At 42.7% G+C, this 23,022-nt stretch overlaps 1 protein-coding gene across 2 annotated transcripts in view; it reads left to right on the forward strand.

Moving 5' to 3' along the window:
* Positions 1–6,499, forward strand: part of LOC147446677 (alanine--glyoxylate aminotransferase 2 homolog 1, mitochondrial-like) — a 47,630-nt gene extending 41,131 nt beyond the window's left edge. For both annotated transcript variants that reach the window (XM_086525870.1, XM_086525869.1), the window contains 7 exons: positions 4,469–4,639; positions 4,718–4,864; positions 5,094–5,273; positions 5,368–5,593; positions 5,691–5,804; positions 5,897–5,983; positions 6,094–6,499. In XM_086525870.1, coding sequence (XP_086381996.1) covers positions 4,469–4,639; positions 4,718–4,864; positions 5,094–5,273; positions 5,368–5,593; positions 5,691–5,804; positions 5,897–5,983; positions 6,094–6,137 — 969 coding nt within the window. In that variant the 3' untranslated portion in view covers positions 6,138–6,499. The remainder of the gene's footprint in view (positions 1–4,468; positions 4,640–4,717; positions 4,865–5,093; positions 5,274–5,367; positions 5,594–5,690; positions 5,805–5,896; positions 5,984–6,093) is intronic.
* The last annotated feature ends 16,523 nt before the right edge of the window (positions 6,500–23,022 follow it).

The raw sequence follows: 23,022 nt of genomic DNA on the forward strand, positions 1-23,022 counted from the left end.
TTACCCTTGGACGAGGGAAGACCCCCTCCCGGAAAGTGCTCTAGAATCAAAGCATCCTTGATCTCTCGCGGAACAAGCTTGCATCCGCCGCATTGGCCAGTAGTGCCGATGCTAGTAAGGTGCCTCAACACACGCGTCACCGTACTTGTCTTTTGCTTTCCACAATATTTGCAAGTCCAAGTGCGTGTTCCTGATCCTGCTTGCCCTCCTGTATTTACCACCGCAATGACATTGGTGTGTGCGCTCTAGACTGGGTTGGGTTTGCGAGGCATGGTAGACCTACACATGCAGTAGGACTAAAACGCATGTGCTATCGCGAGAGAATCACAAAGAAATGTGCGAGGGAGAGATAGAAGGTTTGCTTTCTTGCCGGTAAACACGCGTGAAAAGGCTCTGCAGATGGACTTTGCAGGTTGCAGGTCACTGTTGCAGACAATCCCCAGTAAAATAAGGCGCCCAGACTAAACCCAGCCAGGCGAAAATAAAAGGCCTCTCACGTAGGGTTTTTTTTTTTTTAGCCAAAAAAATCCGTACACTACAAATCCGTACGGCACGGTACCGTACGGTACGGATGTACGGTACCGTACGTACGTCCGGATCCTTGTGCTAAACCAAAAGCTTCAAGGTAAAGTTTCACAATCTGAGGAGTATTTGCTAGGTCCTCCTCCTCCATCCACTTCGCATCCAATGCAGGATAGTTGTTGAATTTAACCAAGAACCGCCTTCTAACCTTACCCTTATTCTTTGTGTCCTTATGTGCCAAAATCTGTTTAGGAACAAGGATCTCTTCGTTTTCCTCCACTGCGGGTTGCTCATCGGACTCCCCATCATTAGGCACATCACCTTTGAAAGGTTTCAAGAGACTCACATGCAATGCATTGTGAATCCTCCGAGTGTCAGGCAGTTTCAGTCGGAAGGAGACATCATTGATCTTTTCGGAGATTTGGAAAGGTCCGTAGTATCTCATACTAAGCTTTGAAAAAAACCTTTCCTTTCCCTTCTTCTTTCTCAAGCGTGCCTTCTCAAAACGTAAGAGCACCCAATCATCCTCCTTCAATTTCAAATCGCGACGATGGCGATCCGCTGCCTTTTTCTGTCTTTCCTGAGATTTCTGCAAAGCCTCGCGGACCTTGGCAAAAGCCGTGTCTAAGTCGCACGTATACTCATCAGCTTCAAAAATCTTATCTTTTGTGCTTAGGAAGGGTGGTTCCCATTGAGTCTTCTAATCCGAGATATAAGACTTCAATAAATCTAAAACCATTGAATTGGCAATCTCAGATTGCCCTTCAGTCTGCAAGTGGAAAGATGACGAGAATTGCAACCGCGTGCCAATGTTCTCCCAAATTGCCTTCCAAAACAAACTCGTAAATTTGGGGTCCCTGTCGGAGACAATCGTCTCAGGCATGCCATGTAATCTGAAAATCTGGGCCACAAACAGTCTCTCTAAGGGCCGACGCCTCCCAAAAAGTGAAGATGTTGTCAAGGATACTACACGCCTTGACAAAACTTGTTTGAGTCCCTTGTATAATGCTGTCTAGAAGTGGCTGGATCCTCAAACTCAGAGCCTTTGCTAGAATTTTGTAGGATGAATTGAGGATGGTAATGAGTCACCACTGTCGAATCTCATCCAAGGAGCCACCCTCCTTGGGGATCAGGTAGATCAAACCCTCACTCATGATGTTAGGCTGAAAAACATTCGAAGAAAAAACTGGGGGTCAAACCATCCTCGCTTGGACAACTACCACGGGGGAGTGCTCTGAGGGCCTCATGGAGCTCCTCTAGCTGGAGGAGAAGCTCAAGTCTCTGTCGCATCTCGTGAGTAACAAGGCAAGGCATCTGTGCCCAAACTTGCTCCCTGCATGCATGCTGGTGCTTTGACTGAGTCTCAACTGACAACAGATCGCGGTAGAAGTCAGTAGCAACTGCATACATATCCTCAAGCTCTGAAGCAACTAATCCGTTAGGTCTCCTCAACTGACTAACACTGGTGTGTGCATGGTGTGGCCCCACTGTCTCAAAAAACTCGTGGCGCCGCTCCTCAATGCTAGTCAACTCCTGCCTGGCCTGCTGCATGTGCTCCTCCAACCATGGACTGTCTGGATGCTGCTGCTTCCTCTATAGGAAGCGATGCCTCGTCGAAGACGCTTTTCATCCTCTCTGGCTACAACCATACGAGCTGCAGACTCTTGATCCTCTATAGGAAGCGATGCCTCGTCGAAGACGCTTTTCATCCTCCCTGGCTACAGCCATACGAGCTGCAGACTCTTGAAGGAAGAAGCGACTAATCTCTGCCAATCTAGAGGCCACTCTACCAGCAGGGGAGTCTTGTGTGTCCAGACTCTCAGTCCAAACTGCCTCCACTCACTCTCTAAGTGTCAGATCCAGTGAGATCCACTCGGGGATGCGTAGCATCGCACCCCCCCTCCTCTGTCTATCTCTCATTGTGAGAATCACTGGGGCATGGTCGGAAAATGTAGTCCCCGCAAGGATGCAAACAGATTCCCCCATGTCAGAAATGTAGTCACTGGCGTAGAAGCGATCTATCCTAGATAGATTCACTCCTCCTACCTTGCAATCAGAGCGAGAGAAAGACAAGCTGTTTGGGGGTCTCACAAAACCTGAGTACTGCCAAACATCAGAAACCCTCATGGCCATACATAGCCGCCCAAGCTGCCAGCTCAGCCCCGTGCACCGTAGCATGGCCACCTCCGATCTTGTCAAGAGGGGTCCTCCAACATGTTGGAGTCCCCCCCAACACATGGGGTTGTCCCTTACGAGCCATGCGACTCGTAGCGAAAGCACCACCGAGAGAGCGCCTCGCGGCAGATGTGTGTCCAGTCCCTTGCGCCTGAGGAGGGCCGTGGGATGGGTTGTAAGATGAGGCTGAGGGCCCCATCGGAGAGAGAGGAGCGGGGGGTGCGGTTGAGGATGGAGGGGGAGGCAGAATGGAGGCGTCTAAAGGAGTACCAGCCTGTGTGTCCTGGGTATCTGACTGTTGCGCCTGCTCAGCCTTGTGAGGCTATGCAGGCGTTGTGGGTCGAGATCTCCTGCGGGGACTGGCCTTCGCTAAGTGGCCCATCTGTCTGCAATTGAAACACTGGTTCGGGAGACCCAAATACTCCACGCTCTATCTGATCCAACCTCCACTAACCCGAGGCAACAATATCACCTTTGAGAGGGAGTGTGTGTCGCGAACAAGAACCCGCACAGTGGGCAAACCTGCGGCCTTGGCGACAACGGAAGCTGCAGTGCGCGGTGACTCCAGAACTGTCTCGAGCATGGAACCAATCCTGGGAAGTAAAGGGAGATACTCTCTCCTCAGGCCTGGGAAGCAGACCGAAATAGGCAAGGTGGCCTCCTCAAGCACATCTGTAGCAGGGCCGAAACCATGATGCCATTGTCTGAAGTAAGCTCGAGCTGCTCGGATGCCAAGCAAGCTCACCGTTATCACCTTGGCCATCATCTCTGGAGACTCAAACTCTATCTGGTAATACCCACTCCCGAGAATCTGGACATCAATGATCTTGCCCACATCGGAGAGAAGTCGGGCCTGAAGTAAATCCCGAACCTCGCCTAGACTGGTTCGAGTACCAATGATCTTGCAGATAACCGAGGTGGCTTGCAAGCGTTCCACTTCGGCTATCAAGCTCGCTTGCTCTTCTGGCGAAAGAGCAAGTCGAAGGGTGGGCTCCGCGGTGTCGGTTGAGGGGGCTTTTGTGGAGGAGGTGGAGCAGAGGCCTCCATTCTGTGTTTGCTGCTGAAAAGAGAAGGGTGTTGGTGTTGAGGTGATTATCAGCAGGCTGAAAACAGCCTACAGGCAGGCGGAAGGCGAAAGGGGAATGGAAGCCGGGGAGTGAGGAAGAGGGCTGAGGACCGGGGGGCGGGCTGGGGCAGCGAGGGCGAACGGGCGCGAGGGCAGTCAGATGAGGAGGCGGGCTGGGGCAGCGAGAGCATGCGGGGTGCAGGAGCAGGGGCAGGAGCAGCGCGCGGGATGGAACAGGGGCAGCGCGAGCGTGCGGGTGCAGGAGCAGGGGCAGGGGGCAGCGCGCGGGATGGAACAGGGGCAGCGCGAGCTGCAGGGGGAGAGGACACTTCCAGCATGTGTTTTTATTACACAGATGGAGATTACTCTTGAAGTCAGCTTTTCTTTCGAGTGTTTGAAGGCTAAAATTTCCTTGGCTGTCCACTTGAAAGTAACTCCTTTCCCTTTTAGTGCATGGAGTGGAGAAGCAATCTCAGCAAAATTTCGAATGAACCTCTTGTAGTAGGAACGTAAGCCTAGAAGGCTTCAAATGTCATGTACGGACTTCAAGTCTGGCCATAACCTAATTGATTTCCGCCTATAGATCACCCAAAACGGAGTTCGGATGAAGAAGTTATGATCGAAAGAGTGAACTGCTGTCTATCAAGTCAAAAACAGTTGAGAGAGAGAGAGAGAGAGAGAGAGAGAGAGATTAATTTTGCACAGGTGGTCTACCTGGTAAATTCAGGCTCTGAAGCAAATGACATGGCATTGATGATGGCTAGGCTCTACACGGGTAGTTTTGACATAGTTGCTTTGCGAAATGCTTATCATGGATTAAGTGCTGCAACCATGGGGGCTGCTGGATTGCACACGTGGAAGCATGGAGTTGCACAGGTAATTTTGCTGTACAGGAGGCCAGTGGTAAGCACCCTTAGTTATTAGTGAGTAACTGATAGATTATCATTTTTGTAGGGCTTTGGTGTGCACCACGCGCTAAATCCAAACCCTTACAGAGGAGTTCACGGATCAGATGGGAAGCTCTATGCGGAAGATGTCGCAGATTTGATAAGCTCAGCTACACCTGGCAAAGTGGCTGGGTTTATAGCAGAAACAATTCAAGTAAGGTTTTATGATGTGTAATGCATGTTCCAAGTTTTGGATGAGGTGTATAACTCTAGACATTGTTAGCACGTCACTTCCAGTCAGACCTATCACTCTCAAAAGCCATGGAGATTGCATTTGAGAGTAGGGCCAAGTGGCTGAATGTTCAATTCAAGTGAAGCATATAGTAGACCTTGAGAGTATACTTATTTAGTATCCTTACCTGTGGTTCTTGCCCTATTGGCAGGGGGCAGGAGGAGCAGTGGAGCTTGCTCCTGGGTATTTACCAGCTGTGTATGAGCATGTAAGGAATGCAGGTGGTGTTTGCATTGCCGATGAAGTACAGACTGGGTTTGGGCGGACGGGCAGCCACTACTGGGGATTTGAGACACAGGGTGTTATACCTGACATTGTAACAATGGCCAAGGTTGAGTGATGACTGACTTAATTAGTGAAAAAATGCTTTTGACAGGTTTCCATCTCATGCCTGCAAGCTAAATTGCAGCTTTGGTCATGCATAGGGCATTGGCAATGGCCTTCCTTTGGCTGCAGTTGTCACAACCCCAGAGATTGCAAGCACTTTGACCAAGTGTTTGCACTTCAATACTTTTGGAGGTAATCCAGTCTGTTCTGCTGGCGGGCACGCAGTCATAAAAGTAATAGACAAAGAGAGAAGGCAAGAAAACTGCGCAGTTGTAGGTGGCCATCTGCTAGAACGGCTTCGACAGTTGCAAGAAAAACATCCAAGTAAGGCTTGAATCGTCTTGCTTACAGCAAGCCTTGGAATTCGTTCTTCCTAATATGCGAGTTAATAGGAATAATTCTTTTAAACAATTTTCTGTAGTCATTGGAGATGTCAGAGGGAAAGGGCTCATGATTGGGGTTGAGCTAGTGACAGATAGAGGCACGAAGGTGCCTGCAAAGGCTGAGACTGCTGAAGTTCTTGAAAAGATGAAAGGTAAGTAACAATTTGGTTCTTGTGCCTTGTTTGTATGGCTATTACTAGTTTTCATATTTCCAGCCCAACGTGATCATATATCCATGTCACAGACCTTGGAGTTCTTGCGGGCAAAGGTGGTTTACATGGCAATGTCTTCAGAATTAAGCCTCCCATGTGCTTCACAAAGCAAGATGCAGGTGAGCCTCGTCAATGCTCATGTTTCTACATCCTGATCTTTACATTTTAGCACCATCATCCGACGATCCATCTTTACTGAACACTTTGCTATGCTGGATCTACTTTGCAGATTATTTAGTTGATGTGTTGGATTATAGCCTGGCCATGCTCTGATCTCAAAACAAGTGTTTCATGGACAGGCAGTGGATGAGAAAATTTGGGCGGCATTTTCTCAAAATAATTATATTTCATCTTTAGTAGTTGAGCAGACATTCAAGGTTGCAATCGAACAATTGTATGTAGCCATGCAAGGATCAACTTAAAGGAACAGTAACAAATCCATTTTCTAAGCTGTGCTATTTTCGAGTTCGTAAAAAAACAAGCTTTTGTTTTTAGATCCTATTGGAGAAGCGAAGCTTTTATCATCAACCCATCTAGTCCAGGTACTAGAGACTCAAATGTGCATAAAACTTCTCCACAGTTCTATATATTCAGAAGTTTGATGCGATTTTCTTCAAACGAACAGCTTGAGAGAACCCCAAGATTACACTTCGTGAAGATCAATGTCATGTTCAGTTCCATTACACATGGAATAGGAGAATTACCGCGTGCACCTTGATTGAGACTTCAAAACTCCCATCCTGCAGCGACAGGTCTTTACTTCCTTTTTCAGAAACACCTTTTCCTCTAATCCCGGTATGTTGGTCCATGCATACTACCCGCAGCAAGATACTCGTATCAACTTTCTATGGCTAGAAAGTGTAACATGCCACTTGGTTGAATGTGCTTGTGTCTCAAATGGCATACATGAGCTTCAATAAGATTTTTCCCTGAATGTTACAAATTCAAGAACGAATTAGAGTTTTTAATCCTGTTTATCAGATTGCTATGTCCTAATCACCTAATCAAGGAAGGTGCATATCTACTATAGTGGGTTCCAATCAAGAAAGCTTTCTTCCTGTCCTCTGTGCCTTTACTAAATTGAAGTGTATTTGTGAATGTTGTTCTGGAGCTACTTCATGCCTTCGACAGAATATGAAGACTGAACCAGAGATTGATTGGCTGGAGTTGATACACAATGGAGGGACTAATGTTGCCTTTCTTGACCATCTTTGGTTGCATGGAGCTTTGAGCAGATTAGAATGGGAAATGAGGAAAGCTTGATGTTGGCCCGTTACTCTCTTGTCGACTCTCTCTCTTGCTGTTTCCTCCTACATCTTCATCCTATGCATGCTTTTCTCTGAAGGTCGCACAAGCACTCATGCCCACCAAATTTCAACGACACTGAATTTTTGGCCTTGAGAGAGGGGGTGCCAAATGCAGGGTTCAGGAGTCCAAGCATCTACGTCAAAAGAGTTGATACAAAGGCTGATACAAGATGAGCAGGGTATACAATCCTCAAAAGAGCTAAATCATAGGCGATCCGTCATTGGTTGCTGGCAGATCTCATCAATCTCCTCCATGGTCAATAGTTTGACCGAGCGTCGTGCATGTTCGGCCAAAGTGATCCGAATCCTTTGATGCAGCCTCCATCGTTGTTGTGTAGTCCTCTGTAGTCGTGGGTGTCTAGATCTCCTTAGCTCGGTTGCTCAATCGAGCAACGTGCCTCTGGTGAGAGGAGAATGTGAGCTTTGTTGTGGTAGTTGCTCCTCTGGCTACCCATTCCACTCTAAAGAAGTCTCTGATCCGTCTCTGAGACTGGCTAGCCTCGCCTCTCATCAGGCTCTTTCTGTGCCTACGCAGCTTGAGCAAAAACATACCCATACATCTCTGGTCCTCATACCCCATTTGGCGGATGAGCTTGGTGATCTCGAACTGTGTAAGAGTCAGAGATGGTGTATCCAATGAGTACTGGAAGGGGGGCAATCTGTCCATGCTGAACTCATGTACTTGAAACCATGATGTCATCTCCCCATACCAACATGTTGTGTCTCCCTGCAAAGCTTAACTATCAAGAGGACGCAAGTGTTGGGCGGGCATATCTGTCTTTGGGGAGGTCCCACAAGTGGTGTAAAAAGGAGACTGATGTGATAAGCGCCTCAACCACTAGTGGGGGGGACAACTAGCTCTGCTCGAATAATGTCATGTGGTATTGAAGCCTTGACTCTAATAAGCCACAAGATCATAGAGACTAGAGGCTTCTCCATGTCTCCCCATCCATCAGTGCGACTCGACCTCCCGTGATGGTCCAATGAAGGCCCCCATATTTGAACTTCATAGAGCAATGCGGAAACCACCAGAGTGTCAAAAAGCCAGAAGTTTGTCCAAGGCTCCTGAAACTGAATCTTTGAACACATCATCTCTAATCCACCCAATGCTGCATGTGCTCTAGTCAGTCTAGTGTGTGTTGCTCTCTTTGGTCCACTAAAGACCACCCCAAGGTAAGTGTAAGCATCTGTATACTTCACTGTCTCATGCCAATATGTGAATGTGGGTGCTCATCTCCTGGCCCACTGTGGGGTGGTGTTAAACACCATAACCCTAAAAAGCAACAAAAAAGATTTTCAAAACAAAAAAAACAACAAGAAACAGTAACAAAATCCTAAAAGAAGAAAAAAACAGTTTCAAAATCCTAAAAACAACAAAAACCATTGACAAAACCTTAAAAATAGAAAAACATCAATGTCAAAACTCTAAAAAGCAGCAAAAAACAATGACAAAACCCTAAAAATAATGTCAACCCTAAAAACAGCAAAAAAGTGGTGACAAAACCAGAGAGAGAGAGAGAGAGAGAGAGAGAGAGAGAGAGAGAGAGAGAGAGAGAGAGCACTACCTTGTGGCCGTTGGCTAATTCAAGCGGATAAAATTTTAAAATTATATATCCAAAAAATGTAGAATTGGCAAAGTATGACAATGTGGGACTACATAAAGTAAAGGTAATGATGACATATGGAGAAGGTGAAGGTGGATTGTAATGTAAGATTAATATCATAATGAGCAAGTTCATTAAATAGGTATGATGAAGATGCGTCAAAGCATGGATCATATGGAAACATTGGGGAGTTTGGCCTAAAAATTGGACCAATTTACCTAGCAATTAAGAACTTTATAAATGGATTACAACTCAAATTGTAGCATAAGTTATGACATATTTATAGACCTTTTGTGCCTAAATTTCTTTGTAAAATCTATATATCATCGTGGGGAATTAGATACAATTATGAACAAAATAGTGATGTAACATCTCTAGTATGGGAGAACATATACAAACGTCTCAAAAGTCTTTACAGGGGAATTGGGAAGACTTGTACATGTGCCACGTGGGAAAATGCCACCTATTAACTAAAAGTTCTAGTATTGTGATATCTGACTATTATTTCTATGACATTAAAAACTTACACAAAAATTACGTTATATTGCAAATTCACGAAAAAAGCTTACGTTTTATTCAAAACTTGCACAAAAATTACGTTATATTGTGGAAGTGTCCTGTGGAGAAGTGATTTGCAGGTCCAAAATCCACATCTAGCCCATGTTCCCAAGAAACTTTTAAGTATGAACAATGTGGTCCTGAGCCCTCATGCTGGAAGTGCCAGCCACATGGGAGACAACAGGCCTTGAGCCTTGTTTTACCTCTCCGGATTAGCCGTGGTTCATATTAGCAATTTTCAGTTGGTTTGGGGGAGAAGGATGTGGATGGTTGTGTGCGCACGCGTACTTCACACAACATCGAAGAGGAAGAAAACAGAAGTAGGGATTGTGATTTTGACCTGCGAACACATAGGGATTCCTATTCGATTTCACGATTCGACATCAAGCATCCCATCGGTGTCTTCTCGGCAATCGGTATTATGCCAAAACCCCACATTCGTCCACATGTTTATCACAATGACCATCAAGAATTGTATTTCAAGAGTAGACATTGTCGCATTGTGTAAAAGCGGTAAGATCTTCCCAAATGTAAAGCCCCATGTCTTTGTATCCCATTCTCATGAGGTTAACGGGTATACCTAAACCTGAAACTAGAGTATACCAAAAACTCTAGGGTTTGGGCGCAAACCAAAAGCCGGCGCATGATGGTAGCTTGGTAGTAGCACCAGGTTATGAGAAAGCCTAAAACTCACGGTTTACGAGTATACCAAAAACTCGTGGTTGCCGAGTAAACCTCTGTGTGTCATGAGAGTGTGAGTCTAGTTCTAGGGGGTGTTGCGAGAAAGATTGTGCCAAGTCTTTGTTGAAGGGGGTGATTGTTGGGGTCATCTCAACTTGGACGGCCACCTATGTGTGAATCTCTTTGTAAAGCCTTTAAAAGACTCACTAAAACCTAATTTAAATTTCTCTTTGCATTTGTACAGTCGTGCAACCTTATCTCCTTATCTTCTCTCCTTCTTACTCCCATGCTCGCTCTCCTCTCCATGTCTGTGAGAGAAGCCATTGGCTTCCACTGCGAGCTCAACAATCGCTTCGTTAAGTAAAAATTGATATTTGAAACCTAATTCTTTCCTTTTTGCCTTACACTAATGCCACCGTGATTCTTCACCTTGGTTTGAAGCGATTTCAATTGTTTTTGAAGGCTCACAAAAAGATTCTTTCGTATCAACTCTAAGAGATGACTGGTTCAGACTTCTTTTCAATCGGACAATAAAGACAATAAATCAAAGCTCTCCGTTTACTTATTTTAGAAAAAGAAAATGATTGTTTAGTGATAAGATATCTCTTGCAATACATAATGATTTGAACCTCTTTTGAGCTTGCACAATGTTGGCCAACCAGTGTAACAGGTTTTGGTGCATAAAGACCCAAGTTTTGATATTAGAAGTGTTCTTTTCAAAAAAATTAAAATGAACAACGTGTTTTTGGAAAACATAAAGAAGAATCTTGGGGGATCCTTTTGAACAACAACCAGGATTGCATGGAAGTTCTCTCTCTCTCTCTCTCTCTCTCTCTCTCTCTCGTCCACATGTTCTGGTGCTTATAAAAGAAAGGTGGGCGACGTTTTTTGACAACGGCAAGGCTCTCTCTCTCTCTCTCTAAACGTCATTGCCAAAAATCTTGACAGGCAGGTAAGCAGCAGTCAAGAGTGATGAATGCAGCCATGCAGCAAAGAGAATCATTTTGCTGTTCAAGAAAGAGAATCCGCATGCAAAGGAAAGGCCGTTCTTCACATGCCTTCTCATCAAAGCATGTGGCCTGACCGCGAAGAATTCAGAATTGTTATTAAGGGTTGTTTGAGAAAAGAGTCTGCTTGGTCGATATGGCAGCCAGGACAAAGGCAGAGGCTATGGCAAGTAAAGGGCAAAGAGATTAAAAATCTCTCTTTCTTTCTCTTGCACGCACCAGCTCTGCTTGTAGGAGGTCGAGAGGTTGGGAAATCACACTCTCACTCTCTCTCTCTCTCTCACACACAACAAGCATGTGTCTGCGCTAAGTGTCGAGGGCCCTTATATTAGCATTCGGGTCAAGCGTACGAGGGAAAGGTGCGCAGCCAGAGAGGCACAAGACCAAGAAGGGCACAGAGAGAAGAGAAAGAAGGGGGGGGGGGGGGCGGGGGCGAGGTGGCTTTAATCTCAACCGTCGGATCACGTAGTGAAATGGGGGTCAACTAGGAGTGAACTAAGGGTGAACTCGGGGCAAAAATGGCGCCCCGAGTTCACTCCTAGTTCACCCCTAGTTCACCCGCCTCGCAGGGTGTGGATCGCGAACCCGAGACATCTCGGTTGCCACACGAATGCCTTACCACCACGCTAGCGCGCATCGGTGTCCATGTTAGCATGGCACATGATCATACCCTAGTTTAGGCGCCCCTAGTTCACCCTTAGTTCACCCCCAGTTCATCCATCCCTAGTTCACCCCTAGTTCACTGCGTGATCCGATGGTTGAGATTAAAGCTGCCTCACGTCCCCAAATTTGGGCCCTAGATCCCCTCTGGACCAGAGCCATGCCATCTAGTGACCGGGGGGGAGGTTTGGCAAGATGGGGGGCGAGGGTGATGGACAGGCGAAAGGTGGGGTGGCAACGAGGCGGATATTCCCCTCATTATTTTACAGAGTGTATAGTATCTACTCATGATGTTATTAATTACATCTTTAAAAAAGGGCATAGTTTGATTAAAAAAACTGGTGTTGAAAGGACATCTAGTATTTTGGCCAGTAGAGAACAAGGAAAAGGTTCATCTTTCACCCAAATTTCTAATACCATGTTAGATAAAAATTCAAATTAAGGGCATGTTTTGTAAGCACTTGAGTGCTATTTTACCTGAGAAAAAAATGAGTCGGGTGCCTAGTGGAGTGCCCTCATTTAATGGGGACCTACTTGAGCCATTAGGCTTCCACCTCCTTACTCGGGATGTTTTCTTCATGAGTCTAAATATAATCTTATGGGCTACGAGTGACTATCAAAATAGAGGGCTTTACATCATAAGGATCCTCCTTATGGAGGGACCGTGATAGTACGCATTGGTGGAAGGATGAAACCTCCATATTCTCTCAAAAGCGCTTTATGAACGTGAAGCTAGAATCCACATAGTTTAAGGTAAAAATGGTGAACCAAGGAAGGTTGGGGACTAGAAAAAGGACAGTTTCTACAAGAAAATTTGAGAATTGTCCTTGTTTAGGCTTGCCCAAAGGGCAAGATCATATAGTGTTGTTTAGCCTTTTTGGTTTAACTAAAACTCTAAAAATTCCTTGTTTAGGCTTGCCCAAAGGGCAAGATCGTATAGTGTTGTCTAGCCTTTTTGGTTTAACCAAAACTCTAAAAATTGAACGCTATTACAAGAAATCTTGTTATTCGTGGAGAAACAAGTTTTCATTCCATAACTTTATATGCAATCCTTCAAAAGTTATTGTTCTCTATGACCTTGGAATTTGTGAAGAGTAACATCTCTCTTGATTGAAATATTTTTCATCAAGCATTGAAAATCAACTCCTTATTATCCTAGATGCAATGGATAGGTTGAAAGTAGCAAAAAAAACCATGAAGACTATCCTAATCAAAATTGACACTTGGGTCTATGATTATTTTTTAATCTTTCCTTCCATATAACGGTTGCAAGTGGTATGAATTTCTTGGCAACTTCAGAAATCCTAAGCATCTCTATATGCATTGCTAGGTAATAGTACATATCTCCTAGGCCCAACCACATCTTAAGTTAGAGTAGTCTTACATCAACATACCAATCCTTTGGGTTATCATCTCAATGTAGATAAATAACTAATGAAAAGTATCTTGATGATGAGCAAGGTAACTATGGTCAACACTGTTAACAAGTCGTCATCCTTGGTATTGAGAAGACTTTGGTTTCTATCTCAAGGTAGAAGAGTTCCCTTGCATCCCTTGGTATCTGTCTCACCATATTGTTGAATACTATGGCCAAGACTTTGCTTCCCTCGCAAAACCATTCAAAAGTATCTTTATGAGCCATTATGAACTACAAAAAAGCAATCAAAAACCGTATACAATTATCTAATACTCCAATTAATTCATTGTAACCCAATTCCACTCAAATATGCACAACAAAACGACTCAAGCAAGTATTATCACCGATCGATGTCACTCATACACACTCATGAATACAATACTCTTTTCCAAATAGAACTCATGGATGCTTGCATGATGCATGACTAGCCCGGCTAGTATCAAGCTTCATGCTATCCCCATAACCTTTGGCTCTGATACCAGGTGAGAGACTTGAGAGGATCTCTATAGTTAAAAAATGCATATCACATTAATAGGACTTTTTTTAAATTACATTCTCTGAAAAAGGTTTACAAATTGAATGGGAAAAGGGTTCCTTTCATTGGTGAAAAATTCACGGCTAAGGGATTTTTCAAATAGTCCTTGAATGCATGTGATATATAGGTTTTACATATAGTGACCCCTCAAGGTGAGAGATACTTCTCCCCAAGGGTCTATGCGAGAATTATACAATTTACACTTTTATACAAATTCAATATACATTAGAGCTGCAAAAATGATAACACAAGGGAGGAGTTCTAAATGCCCAAGCTAGCATAGAGTTTAATCTACGAGCCGATGGATTGTATCTAGAGGTACATAGCAACAACTAGTGCTACCCCTGAATATGTAAGTGGAGGGTGAATATATGTGCACATTGCATTGTGGGAATAGAGAGAGCGACATTCACCGAGTCAAAAAGTGCATTAAAGGTTCATTTGATGATTTTGACATCTTTCCACTGTTTCAATTCTTTGCATTGGGAGTAGGGTTATTAGGCTTATTTAGAGACCCCACATTCAAATGCCATCATTCCACTGTATCCAAGCTACCAAATTATTTTTTCCTTAATGCTCGATCCCAAATTGAATCCCAAACCAGATTTGGACAACCGTCCAAAGCTCAAACCCCAAGCAACAAATATGTTGCTGATTGAGATTTGGATGGTTGTCCAAATATCAGAGACTTACCTCAATTAGGGATGTAGGCCATGGAGCCAAGATTCAAAGGCCATTATATTTACCATAAATTTAGTGCAAATAGTTTTCCAATTCTACTTATTATTACAAACATCTCTAAGGAATACAGAAACGTATGTGATGATCATGATTTCAGTAATTGTTTAAATCTCAATCCCATACCATATTTGGGTAATCATCCAAACTTCAAACGCAATCTTAAAATACCATCTTTCCCATATGTTTGCTATGTCCAAGCTACCATATTCTATCTTGCAAGCTACTAGCCCCAAACAAAATCTATGCTTTTGTTGAGCATTGGATGGTTGTCCAAATCTTAGAGACTTATCTCAACCATTTGGACAACTTTTTGCATGTCAACCCTTTAATGCAAACAATATCAAAACCACGCTTCAAAGACCATCATCTTTTTCATAGGTTTGCTAAACCCAGGCTACCAATTCTACTTAAGGCTAGTGACAGCTCCTAGGAATATAGAGACATATGGGATGACGAGATTTGAACATCATATAAATCAAAACCCTGGACCAGATTTGGAGAACCATCTAAACATCGAACACAATCTTCATCCATCTTTCCCATATGTTTGTTGTACCAAATTTTCTCTTTTTAAACAAATTCTGAAATCTCAAGCAAGAAATATGGTATTGAGAGTTATCTCTCCTCCCTAGGGGTCTGTGCAAGAATTATACAGTTAACACTCTTATACAATTTTAATATACATCAAAGTTGCAAAATCGTTTGCATTGGGAAGGAGTCCTCAACACCCAACCTAGTATAGAGTTTAAGCAATGATCCAAACTACATCCAGAGGTACCTAGCAACTAGTGCTACCCTTGAATGTGTAATATGAGTGAAAGTAGACTCAAGAAAATGACCAAGTGGAGGGTGAAGATAAGACAATAAGTGTGGCACATGCTCAAGTTGATGGTTTCTTGCTTTTTTTGTTGGGTAAAACACAACTTTTTGCATCTTGTACCTCACACCGGCAAGCTTGTGAAAATTCCTCTTGTTGAAGTTGGTTCATAGAGAATGTCACATATTGGAAAACAAAATAGGCAAAAGATGTGGGAGGTAGGTGCACACTCTAAGTGGGCTACTAGAAAGAAGGGTCTGATAGGTTACTATGATGGAATTCATGATGGGAACAAATGACTCCATCAAAATGACCATGAAAGAAGTCATGAAAATGGCAAAGCAACATCCCGCCATCTTTGTGTCATTGTACATTGATCCTAACTTTACCATATTTGTCTCTAATAAAATAGTTGGATTTCTTTTAAGATTATTTTCATTGAGATTTATGCTATTAAAATTACACATTAATTGTAGAAATTTGATGATGAAGACATTTTCTTCCATTCTTTTTTTCTCCCGGTCAATATTTGCAACTTTTCATTGTATTATTCACTTGATTAATTCATTTTATATGGACTTCAAAACAAGTTTTTTTTTTGTGTGTGTGTGTGTGTGTGTGTGTGTGTGTGCATGGACATGCATGTGCATGCACGTACACTAGTGGTGAGGCCACAGAGAGAGAGAGAGAGAGAGAGAGAGAGAGAGAGAGAGAAAGATTTTATTATCTGTCTGCCATGTGTAGAGTAATACTCACACTACAGACAATTTAAGTAGATTAAATAATAATGTGTGTATTTACTAATTAGTCCTGTTTGAGTTTGAAGATCTTAAGAAGATGGTGAAAGGATATGAGTGGAACTACGTAGATGAATTGGCCAGTGGAAAGACTACATCAAAATTGAGGTGTAAGACTTGCGGCCATAATTTTAGCAAAAATGCTCACAGGATAAAAGAACATATGTTCAAAATTCCTGGAAATGTGACAGCTTGCAAAACCTCCCCAAGAGGTATTGAAGAAAAATTTCATGAGTGGGCGCTCAGGGCAAAGAGAGCACACCTTGAGGGAAAAAAAAAGGGAGGTCCCAAAATGATAGCTCCATCTATGACTAGGGACGTGGAGATGACACTCGAAAATGATCAAAACCCTCCCTCAACCCCTACTTAAGGTCAAGGAGGGTGTCATTCATCCTTTGCTGGGGCTTGTAGCTCTAATCCTACCGCAAGCTCTACTAACATAAGCCGAAGTGAAGCATGGACTGGAGAAGAACCTGCACCAAGTTGTTCTACTTTGCATCAAGCATTTGATAAACAATGGCTCCTTGAACTCTATCTTAAGTGGACGCAAGCATTTGTTGCATGTGGAATTCCTTTTAATGTCATTCAAAATCCTATCTTCAAAGATTCTTTAATGAGCACATCGAAGAAGGGTTTTTGGGTACTTAATTATAATAAGATGTGTACAAAATATCTAGATAAAGTGATAACTACATCAAAGGATATTTTAAAGCGCACAAATCTTGATTATGTGCCACAATATGGATGCACAATCGCTCTAGATGGTTGGACAAATTGTTAAAAGAAACCAATGATTAATGTGATGTTGATTTGTCCAAGAGATTCCATCTTTCTTGAAGCGATCGACACATCCCTAAAAGAGAAAACTAGTGGATATCTTGCTGGTGTATATGAGCGTTCGATTAGAAGAGTAGGGGGGACCTAAAAATCTGACAGCCATTGTCACAGATAATGCACAGATAATGCATCTAACTACAAAGCAGCTGGAAAAGCAACCGAAGCAAAATATCCAGAGATTATATGGGTTTCATGTGCTGCTCACACTTTGAATCTGCTTAAAGGACTTTGGAAAAGTTCCTTCTATTAAGCAAACTCTTCTAGATGCAAACCACTTGGTGAAGTTTATAAGAGAGCATTCATTTTCTTATACTATTAAGAACAAAGTCCCCAACAAAAAATTTACAGATTTTTTGTGTGACCTGTTTTGCGACAGTGTATTACGTTCTCTCTACACTATAGCAAGTTAAAGCAGCCCTTGTTGAAACAGTGCCAGATAGAAGATGGGACATTTGGCTTGATAAATATCCCAAGTATGAACCTGCTGCTTCCAAATGCTATCAGCTTGTAAACTCTCCTATTTTTTGGAGAAATGTAGACAAAACTGTTACTATCACAGAACCCTTCACTCATTTGATATGATTAGTGGACAAAGAAGCCTCTATCTTTGGACGGGTTTATTGGTACATGCATGAAGCCTCTCTCAAGTTAAAATAATGTACATCTTATGCAGGAAAAGAGAAAGCCATGATGATGTCATTTGTTAAAAGATGATGGGAGCAGTTGCATACTCCTTTACATGGAGCAGGGTTTGTCTTAGATCCCAAGTTCTAGATGCATGATCAATCTTCAAACAATGAAGTGATCAGTGATTTCAAGAAAGTGTGTGTCCAATTATTAGGCAATGTGGATGGACAGGTGGCATACACACAGAAGACGGGCTATACTAGCAGAGAAGGAACATTTGGGGATCCTTGGCATATAGATGCTATCAAGACGATGAGTACATCAGTTTGGTGGAAAGAGTATGGTGGAGAAAAAGTGAAACTTCAACATGTGGCTATGAGAGTATTGTCTGCTGCCGCCTCAAGCGATAGCTGTGAAAGAAATTGGTCTTGATTTTCTTTCATGCATACTAAAAAACAAAATTGATTAAGTCCTAAACGAGTTACGGACTTGGTGTATGTATTTTGTAACATGCAACTTATGCATAAGCGAGCAAAGTTAGCCACACATGCCACTGAAGAAATCTTCGGACACTTTCAAACACACGAAGCAATCGCAAATGAGCTCAACTCCGATGATGAAATGGAATAGAACCCGAAAGATATTGATCCGAAATGTTCAGATGTCGAAGAAATTGATAACATGGTACCTGTGATTGAGGGGAAGGATGAGCTATAAATTTTGTACTATGTTCTCAATTAATTTTGTAATGAAAAAGCTGTGTGGAGTTTAGCTTCACAATCTCTCTCTCTCTCTCTCTCATTGTCTCTCTTTCTCTCCATCTTCTTTCTATTATTGTTGAAAAGAGGGAGGGAGAGAGAATAAAACTTACACAATTGCAACAACATCCGAAATGTTCATTTGTTCCAACAAATAGAGATTTACATATCAAAAAGATGTTTATCTTGAGATTTAAGATACAAAAAGAGCTCATTATTGTTTGGCATATTTAACATAAATCATGGGATGGATCCCCTAAAAGATCAGATATGCAAAATTATGAATTGTCGAATGAATCACTTGGAGCCGCATTGTCTATCTCTTCTTTGATTACATGCCCATATGTTGCCTCGTACCATGCCAACTTTCTTTCTAGCTCTGCTATACGAGCACGTAGCATGGCTGGGGTTTATCCTTGACTTTCCAAATCCACACCTTGGGTTGCGAGCTGCTCAATGACTACGGTTTCTTTGAGCAAATATGTGTAACCTCTTTTGCGAAGAGGGTCTTCTTGATTGGCTTCCCGTGCATGAATCTTCTCAATCAGGCGTCCTTTTTCGATGCCTCCTATAGTGGGACGATCATTCCAATCTACTTTGAGCCGCAATACATAATAACAATAGCATTGTTGCACAAAGTAAATTGCCACTTGATTATTATTTGGTGGCGATCTATATACTTGGATAAATCTTGAAAGGATATTTCTCGCGAGGACAGTGTGTTGCAAATATGAAACTTTCAAGGGAGCGGAAGACTTAGCATTTCCACTAACTCAAAATAATGTATTGTGTACAAAATAATTTGGGCACAACTATCTGCCTTGCCTAAAATTTTGTGGCTTCCCTTGAAGTTCTGATTTGTCCTCTTGGGACACAGCCAAAGCACTAAGATCTCCTTGAGCCACCCGAATCTCTTTCTCTTTGTAAATTTGTTGTGCCAATGCGTGATTAAGCAAATGATCATTAGGCTATTGTGCATTCTGGTTGGGAGCAATATCTTCCATATCTAAATTGCAAAACAATAAACTTTAAGGAGCGAAGCCTTAGCACTTAGAAAAGAGAGATGGTTTTGAGGACTTTGGCGATCCAAATTGAAATACTTTAAAACCCTAACTTGAAGAACTTTAAAGACGTAATTGAAAATACAATTAAAGGTCTAGTTTGAAATATCACCACACATTGCACACCCTTAATGGCAAAAAATATTGTTACCGGTCTAATCATCAACAGGCCTTAAGCCAGATTCGGTTACAACACGATAGCCAACATTATGGGCTCCATTCAAACAAAGGCTTAGATCCCATATTTTAGGCCTATTTAAGGGTTTGGAGAATTTTCCACTGGCAAGATCTTTGTTTACATTTCATAAAAATTCACGCTTGAGAACCTCAGAGGGCTCTGAAATACGCACATCCAAGCATTTAAGAATATATGAGAGAGTATATATATCAGATGCTTTGGTGAAAGGAGGAGGATTGGTGCTAATATTTTTAGGGGTAGTCCATAGATAATCTTGCTTGAGCTGAGCACTAGTTTGAGGGTTGAGATTTGGAAGCTTGGGAAATGTTGCCTAAGTGTTTGATGGTGTACTTTGTCCCCAGTCCGTGATCCCAACATACACTCCTCGCTCACCAAAATTTAGTAGAATATTTCTAGTGTGTAGATCGTTGTGAATGAAGTTTGCATGAATTTCATCGTCTGTAGAAGAGCATTGCAGATCGGCAAAATGTTGTCTATGAACTGTTATACAGTTCCAGATGTGTGCTGAAACTCTCTGATTGCGGGTTTGCTTCCATCATGATGACATGCCTGAATCCACTGCTCAAGATGACCTCCATTCCAAACCTTGAAGATCAAAATAGGCCTTTTGCTATAATGAACAAGAGTACGGGGCAATATCATGCCACGATGTTGAACAGTAGTAGCAGTTGCTTCCTCTAGCACTATTTGTAAAGTCGGCTTACTTCCTATCTGGTCCTTGTAGATCTTTGCCGCATAGACAAGATCTTTGAAGAGAGGATGGACCACTGAAACTTGTTTCATATTTGTTGCAAAATGTCCTTCACCTAATTGGGGTGCTTGCAAGTTAAAGATAGAATGATCCCCAAGTAAGTATAGGATAGGAGGACATGTAGTACCATCCAAGTGTATAGCTAAGGGCTCAGCACCTGAAGGATGAGGCACATCCTCTTTTGTCCTAGGACGTTTAGAAGAGACTTCGACCTCCCCTTGCTCTTCAGTTTTGAATGTAGATGTGCCACAAGCTGCATTCATTCTTTGATTCAAGGTTTGGATTTGATTGCTGAATGAACCATACTCTCAAAGCTTCTAGTGACCTGGCCCAATAATTTCTTTACTATGTTATGCATTACTCCATTAGTGTGTAGAGCTGGGTCAAATGAAACAGGGAATGCACTACACAGTTTCAGCCATCCCTTCTCCACAAGTTCAATCACAAAATCATCAAAATTTTCCTGCAAAGGATCAAATGCCTGGTGCAAAGATCGTCTGAAGCTCCATAGAGACATAAAACTAGAGCATCACAAATGATTTTGTGATGCTGACGCATTAACTCTGTCTCTACCATGACTGAAGCCTAAAAATACATGAAGCAAATATAAGTAAGGTAGATCTAGAATAGATATAAATTTAACATATATGATTGTAAACAGAAAAAAACAAAAACATTTTGTGGACAATAATAACAACCGGCAACAAAAAGATCTAAACATATATAACTCCTCTCTGCAGTGCGACATGGTGGTCAACAATAGCCAGAGATGAAAAATCTATTAAAACCAATCTCCCTGTAGTGCAACGTGGTACTCAGCAGTAGTGAGGGATGAAGGATTTAAAATACATATCCCCTCTCTACAGTGCGACATGCTCGCGACACGATGGTCAACAATAGCTAGAGATGAGACATTTATTAAACCAACTCAACCTACAGTGAAACACGATGGTGAGCATTAGCCAGGGACGAATGATGTAAGATATCTATCCCCTCCTTGTAGTGCGACCCGGTGGTCAACAACAACCAGATATGGAGAATTTATTAAATCCAGTGTGATGCGATGGTCAGCAACAACCAAGAACAAAGGATTTAAAAACCCTAAACCCCTCCCTACAGTGCGACACAATGGTCAACAACAACCAGAGAGATGAGGAATCTATTAAATCCAATCTTCTTGAAATGCAACTCCTCAGTGTAGATCCGTCAACACCTCAGTGTGGAGGTCGTATGTCCAATGATCATTAATGAACAATCCTTCTAGAGTCGACGTGTTAACGGTTTCTTGTGAGGTAGAAGCAATGTTGCTCCCCATGGTTTTACTTGTCACCAACGGTACTCTAGAGGGACCTTCTGAAGGAGGCAGCTCAACAGGGCCTTCTTGGTAAGAAGTTGGCAGGATATCCACATGGACACTCTTTGGGGGTGTGGGGTCCACGTGCGATGTGAAAGGAGAGTCCACTTCCCCACCCCCTTCGTGTGCTTCATTTGCATCAGGTTCCGAGCGAGTAGCTCTACCTAATGTTTCCATGAAACGGCTAAACATACTAGTACTAGGCTGTGGAGCTTCGGGAGGTGCATGGCCTTCTCTCTCAGTGTTTTGGGTAGGGTATGCTTCCATGATTTCTGAGTCGGAGGAGGAATCACTAGCGGCTATTTTAGGGTCTTGGGTGGTGCTACCTTGTGTCCCCGCTGAGGGTCTAGAGCTTATCGTGGATGGGTAATGGGTGTCCGTATGAACAGAGGCACCCTCAATATGCTCGTGTTCTAGCACCCGCCCAGAGCGTAAGTGCATGTGCTTTTGATACCCTAAGGTGTCAAAAAGCTGCTCTAGGAGGCCTTGTGACTAGTTTTTAGCGTGTTTTTTGTTTGTTTTTTTGCTAGATTTTTTAGAGCGTGTCGTGGAATGGGCTGTGTGATAGCTCGAAACGATCGTATCGGTCAGAGGGTCGTGCCGTGCTTTACAGCCCTCCGTTTGGTCACTCTATGCCCTCGGAATCCCTAAAACTGTCAATTTCCAGTAGGGAACTAGGCCCAAACTAGAAAGTCTAAGGGTGCAAGTGGGAAGAGAAAGGAGGAGAGTGGAGGACTTGTCCCATATGCTCTCATTCTCTCTTGAGGGAGTAGGGTATATATATAAGAGTGAGTCTAGTATATATAATAAGACTGAGGACTGAGGCTTGGGCTTGGGCTTGGGCTTGGGCTTGGGCTTGGGAAAATGATCCCGATCTATCTTTTATACAAACCAACCCGTCCGTTTTAAGAGTCACGTTTTTTATTTTCTAAAAATTTAGCCGCTCGCTCGCGTTTTTGATTTCCGAATTTGCGTTTTTGATTTCCGAATTTTTTTATTTTTTATTTTTTTTTTCGATTTTTTTTTTTTTGGGAGAAAAAATAAAAAACTTTTTTTTTCCAAATATTTTTCTTTGTTGATGCAGAAATTGCAGAAAATTAAAAAAAAACAAAAAAGCAGAAAAACGCAGAAATGCAGAAAACGCAGAAATTGCAGAAAATGCAGAAATTGCAGAAAATTAAAAAAACGCAGAAATTGCAGAAAATTGCAGAAATTGCAGGAAAAAACGCAGAGATTGCAGAAAATGCAGAAATTGAAAACGCCGAACTTGAAAATGCAGAAATTACGGAAATTGAAAAAACGCAGACAATAGCAGAAATTGAAACTTGACAGCAAATGCAGAAAACGCAAAAAACAGAAATCTCCACACACTCCTTCCCTGCCTTTCCTATGATAGAAATTGCACCACAAGGAAGCGTAAAGTGCTAACCGAGCTTAGTGTAGGGCA

This window comes from Adiantum capillus-veneris, chromosome 12, assembly GCF_014529385.1.
Source record: "Adiantum capillus-veneris isolate H3 chromosome 12, ASM1452938v2, whole genome shotgun sequence".
Lineage (NCBI taxonomy): Eukaryota > Viridiplantae > Streptophyta > Polypodiopsida > Polypodiales > Pteridaceae > Adiantum > Adiantum capillus-veneris.